Raw genomic sequence first — 12,930 nt, forward strand, 5'->3', positions numbered from 1 at the left:
TATGGTACTGTGATAATACCAACAAGCATCAAGTTACACCTCTATCTTGAAGAAAATTCTCAACTTTTTTTGAAAGTCAGTATCTAAAAAAGCAAAAGTCTAAAAGGCAAAAAACACTTTTATCTGTTTTGTGATTCATGTCATAATTCTTTTCTTTTGTTGAAATTTTTTTATTTCTTCTGTGCATTTGATTTTCTGTGCAAAAAGTTTCAGGGTTATTTGTCAAGTAGGTATTCAACCTGTCATCCCGAATTTATCCAATAATTCAATTTCATTAATTAAATCACCCTATCTCCATACTTGCATGAATTCAGTATATTTTTAAATCCATTATCATTAATTGAGGAAAAATTCGGTGTTGGTCCTTACAATCTCAATAATTATATTTTCATGAAAAGGTTATTCGAAACCTTTTGAGAAATCAATTATTTGTTCAGAGATCAGGAAAAATGATGAAAAAGAAGCACCAAGGAGACCCTAATGAGCACTCAACCGATAGTTGTGATGAAAATCAGAACAGTGTGGTTGAGTGTCCCCACATCAACAAGTCCGTAGATCTTCAAAAAATCAAAAAGTCATTAGTGAAATCAGGTTTCCTAAAAGATTGTGAAGAATGCAAGAAAGTACCCCAAGTTACTCAAGATGACGAGATGGAATTAGAGTATGATTTAAGCCTTTGGATGTGTTTGAGGTGTGGGAATCAAGCTTGTGGTAGGGGAAAGAATCAGCATGCCATCAAACATTTTGAAACTCCTCATTCGGATGAACATTGTCTCTGTGTTAATACGACAATCTGGAACGTATGGTGTTATAAATGTGACGATGAGGTGAACATCTCTTGTAAAAGGAAGTTGCTTGAGGCTGTTGAGTACTTAAGAAAACATAGTGAATCTTTTCATAAGCTGCCAGTTAATAATCCAATTCCCCAAAATGTAAGTGATATTTTAAGAAACAGAACTTGAACAATTCCGATTTTCCCTTTTATACCAAGGCTGTACCTGTCTTAAACGCAATTTTCAGGGTCTAGAAATCATACCGCTTCCAGAACCCCAAAATCTGCTAAACAACGCCACTGCGAAATCTACATATTTACCGCGTGCACGCGGATTAACGAACCTAGGTAACACATGCTTTTTCAACTCTGTGATACAATGCCTGGGCCAAACTCCCTATCTGCTGGAACTTCTGTGCGAAGCGGAAAACCCGGGGCAACATATAGTTTTACCTGGAGGCAAGTTGGATCCTTCCAACAAGGATTCCCCCGAGTTGCAGCCAATAGCCGGTGAGAATACGTAGCTGTAGTGAAGTATTTTCTTAAAATCGTATTTTCGTCACGAGGGTTTCAGAACAATAATGACAGTTGCAGATTAGGTTATGTTGATAGGTAGGGTAGAATCTCTTGATACTTATCGTAATCATATTATTCAAATTGTTGTATTATAATGTTATTACTGGGGTGTAGACAATTTTGAGACAAGCTATGGAAATTTCCTAGTTTGATGAACGTTTTAGGCGGATTTATCGTGTTAATAATAAATTTATTGATCATTTTGAATTCTATAAAACGTACTAAATTCTTTTCCTACCAGTGTATTCATTCTAAAACAACATATTAGGCATTAAGAGCTGCCAAATTTCTGAGGTTACCCTTGATTGATTTAAATTATTGTAGATTAACATTTGTTGAACAGTAGAATTTATAAATAATTTTGTCAGAACTTCCTAAATTTTTCTGTAGAGACACTAATATATTTCATAGCACAAAATACTTGGATAGAATTGATTTTTAGTAACTAATTCCTGATAATAAATATTTCTCACAGAAAATTGATGTTTTATAGAACTTTTCAAAATGTTCGAAAATATTTCAAACGAAAACCGAGCCCCAGGAACCGCAGTTCGCTTCAAGAAATTCCCACGTAAGTACCTATTAGAGGCAGACTAAACTTGGAAAAGTTCATCTGAAAAAATCATATAATCAAAAAGCCAATAATAGTTCAATTAATTTCGATCCAATAATGAATTATTGAAAATGAAGAACAAACAAAATGGTAATCCCCACCCCAGGTTATTCCTGATTAGATTGATTGAAGACTAGGGCGGTAAAATTTTGACAGACGCCTCAACATGTAGGAATTATGAAAATATGCGCTTTAATATTAGTTCCAACATTGTCAAGCCCTGTCGATTACACGAAAAAAATCGGATTTATCGTTTTAAAAGTTTCATTTGTAGTGGGGGTTTTTGAAGGCTGAACTAATTATCATGTTGGGTCATTTGGTACATTTTTTTTCGATTTGTGATGCAGGAGAACTGGGGAAATGGAAACCTCTGACGAATGTGTTAGCCGATACTCTTAGGGAGTTGAGAAGCGGAAGGGCAGAAGTGTACACTCCGAGATTGTTGCATTCGAGGGTCACCAATCGTTTACCCCAGTTCGCAGGGGGGGATCAGCACGATTCCCACGAGCTACTGCGGCACCTTCTGGACGCGACAAGGGAGGAGGACATCAAGAGGTATCAAGCGCTCATTTTGGAGAATAAAGGTGAGATTTTATCGGGTTATCCTTTAGTCTCGACTAGGGGTCACATTGAGTTTGTTTTTTAGGCTTTAAAGATGTGAATCCGGCCACCGTAAGCGACGAAGATAAAAAAATGGTCAAGTTTTACGCTCACCAAGCCGAAGCGTTGTTGCCCATCGATCAAATCTTCAGAGGGGTGCTGGTGAGCACCCTTCAGTGTCAGGAGTGCAGACATACGTCGCACAGGGACGAGAACTTCTTGGATTTAAGGTGAATGTCGATACGAGGTTTTTAAATTTTTTTTTTTTTCATATGATAAATTTTTTTTTCAGTTTACCCGTCGTAGAGAAACAATTGCCGCCGAGGAGGAAGGCGGAGGAAATAGAGGAGAAGCCTTCGAAGCACCAGATCAAAAAGGAGAAGCGAGCCGAAAGGAAGAAGAACAAGCAGCAAAAATACCAAAAATTCCAGTTCAACGGATCCGACGGTACCAACTCGTTGCAGAACAATGGTAAAATCGAAAAGTCTGACAGCGAATCTGATGCCGATGTCGAGGATAACGCTGAGGTAAAAACTATACCCATTCATTTTTATTTTAGCACTCGGTTGGCCATGGAAATTTGACACATTTCACTCAGTATAGTACGAAAATGTGGGGTTATGACGCTTGTCAAAACATTTTTGGGTTTTGAATCAATGCTATGTTGCCCGTTCTACGTGAAAGTTTCTGTTTTTACGTATTTTATCACAATGTCGAATCTCTTCGGAAAATAGGTGATGAACATAATTGAAGTTTATACAAACTGATTGAAGGCATACCAAATCCAGTTATTTGCATGGAAAATACAAGAGATCAGTATAATATAATAATATGCACTAGCTTGAGGAGAGTTAATGTTCGTTATCTTCTCTGGCTAAAGTTTGAATACGTTACATCCGTTATAAATTTAAAAAATATTAACCCGAAGATGAAATGCATATGATGCAGTGGTTGGGAATGGGTATCTCCCGAAAAAATTAACAGATAATTACAAGAATGTTAAATTCTTCAACAAAAATCATCTTGCATCAATATAAGTGAAAGGAATTAAAGGAAGTTTCAAATCGGGATGAACTTCACCTTTGAACAAAAATTTAACATGAATAAACAATTAGCAGGACAACTGGCGCGTATTTGTGGCTGTTCATCTTAATACTTTGATATAATAAAATAAATTAGGTGTTTATTGGTACCTTAAGATATTTACAATGTATAGGACAAGTCAAATGAAAAATAGAAAAATCAATTTTCGGGAACTTATTGTACGATGGCATTCATCGAAAATCCTGTAGTAACTTTTTGCATTAATTCACCCAAACATAAAATCCTCAAATGCCACCACTTTTTTGGGTCTCCCAATAGAAGGAAATTCTTTGTCATCCTCTTCATTCACAATCTTTCTGATCGTGGAAATATTCAGCTGAAATATAAGTCGTTTAGATTCAGATGAAACATTCTATAAATTCTCTTACATTGAATATGTTCGCTACCATCTGACGTATTGTGGATTTTAGAATATCAGGGTATAACTATTTGAATGAGCGGACCAGAATTCCAAATAGCACTTCCTGAAACCCTGTCTCTTCTTTCAATCACTTTCGGCATTTTCGTAATAAAAATTGATATTAGTTGTGGCAACGGCGTTATGACATTAACGACATTTCATGAGTGCCAACCTTACTCCGTTCTAGTTACAAAAACTTGAGAAAATCATTTCATGGCCAACCGAGTGCTAAAATACTAACGCATTCAGGATATAAGCGAGGTTATTAAAATTGCCAGTACCTATTTTTGTCGAAGGATGAGGTTTTCCCGGTTCTTCGAGCTTTAACCGTTGATTTTTGATCCAGGATTCGACGTCCATGGGTAATCAAGCAGACGACGCGCCGATCAAAGGCACAGAGTCCGGTTATAATTCCGACAAGGTGTACAACAACAGCAGCCCCGATTCCAACGATAGGGGCATGTCTCCCGTCACGCACGTGGACGATAGCGGCATCCCCAGCCCCACTTCCACCGGCGTCATGAACCTATCCCCATCCGGCGTGACCAAGATGTTCTCCAACAGCCTACCCTCCAGCCCGTCTTCCATCGGAACCAATTACGCCGATATGGGGAGTCCGATCTGCGGACACAACAGTCCCATCGAGGAAGAGTAAGTTGAATCTTTGGGCTTTGTCCGTTTTTAACGTCGTTTTCGACAGCAAACCGGAGGATATGGAGAGGCCGGAGTCTAGGCTGTCGTTCAACAACAACAATAACAACAATAGGAGTAGCGATTTGAAAGTTGGCCTGGAAAAACTGATCCTCAACGATGGAGATTCCGCCAAAGTTAATTTCTTGTGCAATGATAATAACGCGACGACGTCGAACTACGAGAGGAGTCTGAGTAACGAGGATGAAAAGGTGAGTTGGTTTCTTCCTTTTCTTTCTTCTAGTGATAAATCTGAAAATTTTATGGATCTCGATGCAGCCGTTCGATCTTGACGATTATTTAAGTGATTCCATCTTTTTGGGAATTTTTCGATAGTCGCCGTTAGAGTCGTTTTTCTCTCCATAAAAGTAACCGTATATGGAAATGTGATGCATATTCTGAAAGAGCAACTCTTCTAGTTGAAAATCTGAAAATTTTATCAAGCTCCATGAAACCGTTCGGTCTTGACGAATTCTCAAGTGACATTTGCAATTTTTGAAAAAATGCCATTTCCAAGATGAAAATCTAAACGAAGGGAGATAGGCTTTCGAGATTGCTCGCAATAGATTCAGCGTGTTTGAAAACTTATATTTTCATACCAAAATTTCAAATATCTGACACTGTTTAGGAGAAAATATTTTTTTTTGTTTTTCCACTTTTCATTTTCGAGTTGACTTTGAAGAGCTCTCTGGAGTGCAATTCTCTATTGAATCATCAACTGTTTGGTTTTCTAGAATCTTCAAAACAAATTCTATGCACTCCATATCCTAAGGCAGTAATAGAACATCCTGATTTTTAGTGAGAGTAGCAAATAGGTCATTTTAGGGGGGTCTAACCCCTTGCTCATTTTTGACCCAAAAAATCGAGATTTTCGAAATCGAGTTTTTGTGCTAGGGTGGAAGCCTAGGCAACGCTGATTATATAACCGGAAATCCCAATTGGATCAGACGAATATAACAGGAGATATCGCAGATTGAAAATTGCAATTTTTGAAAAAATGCCATTTCCAAGATGAAAATTTAAAGGAATGGAGATAGGCTTTCGAAAATACTCGCAATAGATTCAGCGTGTTCGAAAACCTATATTTTCATACCAAAATTTCGAATATCTGGCCCTGTTTAGGAGAAAATAATTTTTTTTGTTTTTCCACTTTTCATTTGCGAGTTGACTTCGAAGAGCTCTCTGGAGTGCAATTCTCTATTGAATCATCAACTGTTTGGTTTTCTAGAATCTTCAAAACAAATTCTATGCACTCCATATCCTAAGGCAGTAATAGAACATCCTGATTTTTAGTGAGAGTAGCAAATAGGTCATTTTAGGGGGGTCCAACCCCTTGCTCATTTTTGACCCAAAAAATCGAGATTTTCGAAATCGAGTTTTTGTGCTAGGGTGGAAGCCTAGGCAACGCTGATTATATAACCGGAAATCCCAATTGGATCAGACGAATATAACAGGAGATATCGCAGATTGAAAATTGCAATTTTCGAAAAAATGCCATTTCCAAGATGAAAATCTAAACGAAGGGAGATAGGCTTTCGAAAATACTCGCAATAGATTCAGCGTGTTTGAAAACCTATATTTTCATACCAAAATTTCAAATATCTGACACTGTTTAGGAGAAAATAATTTTTTTTGTTTTTCCACTTTTCATTTCCGAGTTGACTTTGAAGAGCTCTCTGGAGTGCAATTCTCTATTGAATCATCAACTGTTTGGTTTTCTAGAATCTTCAAAACAAATTCTATGCACTCCATATCCTAAGGCAGTAATAGAACATCCTGATTTTTAGTGAGAGTAGCAAATAGGTCATTTTAGGGGGGTCTAACCCCTTGCTCATTTTTGACCCAAAAAATCGAGATTTTCGAAATCGAGTTTTTGTGCTAGGGTGGAAGCCTAGGCAACGCTGATTATATAACCGGAAATCCCAATTGGATCAGACGAATATAACAGGAGATATCGCAGATTGAAAATTGCAATTTTTGAAAAAATGCCATTTCCAAGATGAAAATTTAAAGGAATGGAGATAGGCTTTCGAAAATACTCGCAATAGATTCAGCGTGTTCGAAAACCTATATTTTCATACCAAAATTTCGAATATCTGGCCCTGTTTAGGAGAAAATAATTTTTTTTGTTTTTCCACTTTTCATTTTCGAGTTGACTTCGAAGAGCTCTCTGGAGTGCAATTCTCTATTGAATCATCAACTGTTTGGTTTTCTAGAATCTTCAAAACAAATTCTATGCACTCCATATCCTAAGGCAGTAATAGAACATCCTGATTTTTAGTGAGAGTAGCAAATAGGTCATTTTAGGGGGGTCCAACCCCTTGCTCATTTTTGACCCAAAAAATCGAGATTTTCGAAATCGAGTTTTTGTGCTAGGGTGGAAGCCTAGGCAACGCTGATTATATAACCGGAAATCCCAATTGGATCAGACGAATATAACAGGAGATATCGCAGATTGAAAATTGCAATTTTCGAAAAAATGCCATTTCCAAGATGAAAATCTAAACGAAGGGAGATAGGCTTTCGAAAATACTCGCAATAGATTCAGCGTGTTTGAAAACCTATATTTTCATACCAAAATTTCAAATATCTGACACTGTTTAGGAGAAAATATTTTTTTTTGTTTTTCCACTTTTCATTTTCGAGTTGACTTTGAAGAGCTCTCTGGAGTGCAATTCTCTATTGAATCATCAACTGTTTGGTTTTCTAGAATCTTCAAAACAAATTCTATGCACTCCATATCCTAAGGCAGTAATAGAACATCCTGATTTTTAGTGAGAGTAGCAAATAGGTCATTTTAGGGGGGTCTAACCCCTTGCTCATTTTTGACCCAAAAAATCGAGATTTTCGAAATCGAGTTTTTGTGCTAGGGTGGAAGCCTTGGCAAGGCTGATTATATAACCGGAAATCCCAATTGGATCAGACGAATATAACAGGAGATATCGCAGATTGAAAATTGCAATTTTCGAAAAAATGCCATTTCCAAGATGAAAATCTAAACGAAGGGAGATAGGCTTTCGAAAATACTCGCAATAGATTCAGCGTGTTTGAAAACCTATATTTTCATACCAAAATTTCAAATATCTGACACTGTTTAGGAGAAAATAATTTTTTTTGTTTTTCCACTTTTCATTTTCGAGTTGACTTTGAAGAGCTCTCTGGAGTGCAATTCTCTATTGAATCATCAACTGTTTGGTTTTCTAGAATCTCCAAAACAAATTCTATGCACTCCATATCCTAAGGCAGTAATAGAACATCCTGATTTTTAGTGAGAGTAGCAAATAGGTCATTTTAGGGGGGTCCAACCCCTTGCTCATTTTTGACCCAAAAAATCGAGATTTTCGAAATCGAGTTTTTGTGCTAGGGTGGAAGCCTAGGCAACGCTGATTATATAACCGGAAATCCCAATTGGATCAGACGAATATAACAGGAGATATCGCAGATTGAAAATTGCAATTTTTGAAAAAATGCCATTTCCAAGATGAAAATTTAAAGGAATGGAGATAGGCTTTCGAAAATACTCGCAATAGATTCAGCGTGTTCGAAAACCTATATTTTCATACCAAAATTTCGAATATCTGGCCCTGTTTAGGAGAAAATAATTTTTTTTGTTTTTCCACTTTTCATTTTCGAGTTGACTTCGAAGAGCTCTCTGGAGTGCAATTCTCTATTGAATCATCAACTGTTTGGTTTTCTAGAATCTCCAAAACAAATTCTATGCACTCCATATCCTAAGGCAGTAATAGAACATCCTGATTTTTAGTGAGAGTAGCAAATAGGTCATTTTAGGGGGGTCCAACCCCTTGCAATTGGATCAGACGAATATAACAGGAGATATCGCAGATTGAAAATTGCAATTTTTGAAAAAATGCCATTTCCAAGATGAAAATCTAAACGAAGGGAGATAAGCTTTCGAAAATACTCGCAATAGATTCATCGTGTTCGAAAACCTATATTTTCATACCAAAATTTCAAATATCTGGCCTTGTTTAGGAGAAAATAATTTTTTTTGTGTTTCCACTTTTCATTTTCGAGTTGACTTCGAAGAGCTCTCTGGAGTGCAATTCTCTATTGAATCATCAACTTTTTGGTTTTCTAGAATCTTCAAAACAAAGTCTATGCACTCCATATCCGAGGACAGCAATAGAACATCCTGATCCCATCTATTTGGGAATTTTTCGATAGTAAAGTCACAGAAGATACGCCTCTGGCTTACTGTGATCAAATGATAAATCGGTAAATCGTAAACGTCAGTCAATCAATAAAACCACTACCGATAAAATGTATTGCACACGAGGAAACATGAGCCGAGAAACGGTATTCGGCGTAAGCCCACCTCTAAAAAAATTCACCCCTAACGAGTGGCGTCTCACGCACGACCTGTTGATCAAGACTTGCTTCGCCACGCAAACGAACTCTGATCTGATCCTCCGGGAGTCTGACCTACTTGCCAGTACGGTCTCGGAGAAGACGAAACTGCTGAAAGCGGAAAGCGACCACCAGTTGAAAGTCAGAGTGGAAGATTTGGATTTTCACAGGGGAGAAATCGAAAAAATCAGGAAAGAATTGATTACCGAGATGGAATGTTTGGTGACGTACATGGATAGACTAGCGGACGCCAGGTCGTCGATCGAAGATGCCCTGGACATCTGCAAGAAGTGTCTGGTGCTTCGCGACAGAAGAACCGGCATAGATTTGGTCCACGACGATCCCCAAAAAACCTTACTGCAAGAACTGCAAGTTATACGCGGTGTCCAAGAGATGTTCAAACATCTGGACGGGCAGATGAGGGAACAGTTGAGATATTTGAGGGCGCTCCTGTACTCATTGGACCGTAACCTCGAGGATAAGATACACGCTTTGAGAATCGAGGAAAGGAACGCCTCACTCGACACTAAAAGCATCAATTTATTCACTTATCATGGGACGGGTTCACTTACGCGAGCGAATATAACGGTAGAAGAGTGGACAGATCACACAAGGGACATCATCGAAAGCAGCTTGAATAAACTGGCTTCTTCGAGGCAGTTGAGGGTGCTGATGGAGCAACTCATGAGACAAGCCACGGAAGACCTAGTTGCCCAAAGGACCCTAGTCAACGAAGCTCTCTATCAAAAACTATCGGAGGTCAAAGAAATGAAGACTTTCCTCGAGGAAAGACACTCCGACATCGCCAGAAAGTGCCAGGAGATGATGGAGAACATACGAAAGATTCAACAGGCTATACTGGACCAGGAACCCTTCATGGCTCTTTCCCACACGCGTCTGGGCAACAGGGCCCATCGCAGGAACGTTGAACTGGTGAGAGACAGGTCGGAAACTCAACTGGCCGACGAGGTGCTGCAGTTGCGTCTATCCCTGGCCAGGATGCAACAGCTCTTGGTGGAGTCTAAGGCGTCTTTGAGGCAGTTGCTGAGGTCTCAGCTGAGCTTGGAGGAACAGATCAATGTTAAAACTGTGTCGATTCAAGTGGACGAGGTCGAGTGTCTGACGATTCGTCAGAAGATGGACTATTTTAGATATTGAAGCCTCAAAATATTTTAGGTTTTATACTGTGTATGATGGTTTTTACCTTGGGTGTAACATGAAGCACTTTGGGGTCTGTTTAATTATACTTATATACTATTTGTGTTTTTTTATTATATTTATCAGCAATCTAGGTGATAAAATTCTAATAAAGCTTGTGTACATAGATTTTCATTATTTTTCGAGTTTATCGGAAAGGCCTGTGGTATATTTCTTTTTAAAATTCATTAACGCTTCAGGATTTGCTGTCATAACGTTAATATTTTCAGTGGTGTCCAAATTAACGGAGAAAAACACGATATCTTGGAGTGTGGCGCAAAAATTAGCTATTAACATAGCACCAAGGCCATATTTCTTTATAAAATTCATTAACGTTTCAGGATTTGCTGTCATAACGTTAATATTTTCATTGGTGTCCAAATTAACGGAGAAAAACACGATATCTTGGAGTGTGGCGCAAAAATTAGCTATTAACATAGCACCAAGGCCATATTTCTTTATAAAATTCATTAACGTTTCAGGATTTGCTGTCATAACGTTAATATTTTCATTGGTGTCCAAATTAACGGAGAAAAACACGATATCTTGGATTGTGGCGCAAAAATTAGCTATTAACATAGCACCAAGGCCATATTTCTTTATAAAATTCATTTACGCTTCAGGATTTGCTGTCATAACGTTAATATTTTCAGTGGTGTCCAAATTAACGGAGAAAAACACGATATAATGGAGTGTGGCGCAAAAATTAGCTATTAACATAGCACCAAGGCCATATTTCTTTATAAAATTCATTAACGCTTCAGGATTTGCTGTCATAACGTTAATATTTTCAGTGGTGTCCAAATTAACGGAGAAAAACACGATATCTTGGAGTGTGGCGCAAAAATTAGCTATTAACATAGCACCAAGGCCATATTTCTTTAAAAAATTCATTAACGCTTCAGGATTTGCTGTCTTAACGTTAATATTTTCAGTGGTGTCCAAATTAACGGAGAAAAACACGATATCTTGGATTGTGGCTCAAAAAGTAGCTAGCACCAAGGCCATTTCCTATATTCAACGTGATATTGAACCGATATAATTTTCATTGGAGCTAATGCTTCCAAAACGGGAAGTGGTGTACTCAGCAAATTGATTTTTTTTTCAGATGGAAGAGGACGATGAACCTCAGGAGGATCCCAACATGTGGACCACCACGTTTTCTCCAAGGTATCAGTGCAAAGAGTTGGAGTGTTCTATTCAATCTTGCTTGAACCAATTCACCACCTGGGAGTATCTCAACGGGTGCAATAAGGTTACTTGTGATGCTTGCACTGAACGACTAGGGGGGCCAGAAAAGAAAGTTCAATACAACAACGCCACTAAACAGTTGCTCATCTACAATCCACCGGCTGTCTTGATATTACATCTGAAACGGTTCCAGGTATGCATTTTTTGGCATTTAATCGGCTAAGTCTCTGGAGAAGATGATAATTTTTTTGGGGGCCTCTTTCAGGTTTTCAGGTTTCGATCGGTGAAAGTATGCAAAAATGTGAATTTCCCCGCTGTCCTAGACATAGCCCCATTCGTTAGCAAGCGGTCCAGAAGTTTGCCAACCTTCCAAGAGGACCAAACCAAAATTCTCTATTCTCTCTATGGAGTTGTAGAACATTCAGGCTCCATCAACGGCGGTCATTATGTGGCGTATGTTAAAGTGAGGCCCCAACTGGACAAGAACAGCTACAGATGGAATTTTTTGCCGAGGAATCAGGCAGCTAAAGTCGATAAAATACCACCGCCGAGCGACCCCGAAGTTCCAAGTGGAAAGTGGTACTACATAAGTGATTCGTTTGTCACGGAAGTGACCGAAGAAAAAGTCCTAGCTTCGCAAGCATACCTCCTATTCTATGAACGTATATTATAGATCTCATACCTGATTCGTTTTCGATTTACATAATTTATTTATACTTCTCTAGAATATTTTAATTACACTTTTAAATCATGAATTTAACCTCGAAGTTTGATATTGTGAAAATGTCAAAGGGGGTCCCAGATTATTTTCATATAATTAAGTATATCGTGGAATAATCTCCGTAATGGATTATTCGAAATTGCTCTTTTTGAATTTTACAATTTTTATTTGTGCATGTAATAAATTGCTCCGATTCTGGTATTTTTAACAATAAATTCTATAATGCCAGCGTTTAATTCATTATAGTTCTGCAGTCTTTCACCGATTCAGTACTCGGTAAGTATTCAGTCAACAATTGTCATTTAACTTGTGGGTGTAATTCACACACAAAAAATGAAGGCTTCAAGGAAACTTGAAATGTCTTATTTTGCCATATTTCATCCAATTTGGAAAGCTACTCTATAGTAGCTCTTCCAAATCAAAATTCTAGTGTAAAGGTGAAATGTACAGAGACTTCAACAATTTGGATTCGTGGGTGGCTGTAACGAAATGTCGACATATGCGCCATCTAGGTTTTCATAGTTGAAATTCTATATCCATAGCGCGGATTTCTGTTCAGTTTTGGGTAATCTCACTAATTAGTTGAGTAAATTTCTTGTAGGTGGCGCCACAAAATTTGAATATTACTCAAAGTCCTACAGCGAGTTATTCTAAATACAGGAATTTTCAAGAGAGTCACGTGACCAAGAACGAAAAAG

General features: G+C 38.0%; 1 protein-coding gene across 2 annotated transcripts; it reads left to right on the plus strand.

Annotated features, from left to right (window-relative positions):
- The first annotated feature begins 92 nt into the window (after positions 1-92).
- On the plus strand, positions 93-12,460 carry LOC123317434 (ubiquitin carboxyl-terminal hydrolase 16). Of its 2 annotated transcripts, XM_044903967.1 has the most exons (11): positions 93-226; positions 438-932; positions 1,021-1,282; positions 1,842-1,919; positions 2,309-2,545; positions 2,608-2,791; positions 2,854-3,088; positions 4,412-4,716; positions 4,766-4,967; positions 11,429-11,704; positions 11,777-12,460. In XM_044903967.1, exons 2-11 carry the CDS (start codon positions 450-452, stop codon positions 12,182-12,184), a joined length of 2,670 nt encoding a protein of 889 aa, XP_044759902.1. In that variant the 5' UTR covers positions 93-226; positions 438-449; the 3' UTR covers positions 12,185-12,460. The 2 variants fall into 2 exon arrangements, with proteins under 2 accessions (XP_044759902.1, XP_044759903.1); XM_044903968.1 differs by lacking the exons at positions 93-226; positions 1,842-1,919 and having other exon boundaries at positions 233-932.
- Positions 12,461-12,930: the final 470 nt, after the last annotated feature.

This window comes from Coccinella septempunctata, chromosome 7 (genome assembly GCF_907165205.1).
Source record: "Coccinella septempunctata chromosome 7, icCocSept1.1, whole genome shotgun sequence".
Lineage (NCBI taxonomy): Eukaryota > Metazoa > Arthropoda > Insecta > Coleoptera > Coccinellidae > Coccinella > Coccinella septempunctata.

Bases quoted from the DNA above. Each gene is read 5' to 3' on its own strand.
- LOC123317434 (XM_044903967.1), top strand. From the start codon at position 450: ATGATGAAAAAGAAGCACCAAGGAGACCCTAATGAGCACTCAACCGAT. The intron at 933-1,020 runs GTAAGTGATATT...CGCAATTTTCAG, and splicing joins ATAATCCAATTCCCCAAAAT to GGTCTAGAAATCATACCGCT. The intron at 2,792-2,853 runs GTGAATGTCGAT...TTTTTTTTTCAG, and splicing joins GAGAACTTCTTGGATTTAAG to TTTACCCGTCGTAGAGAAAC.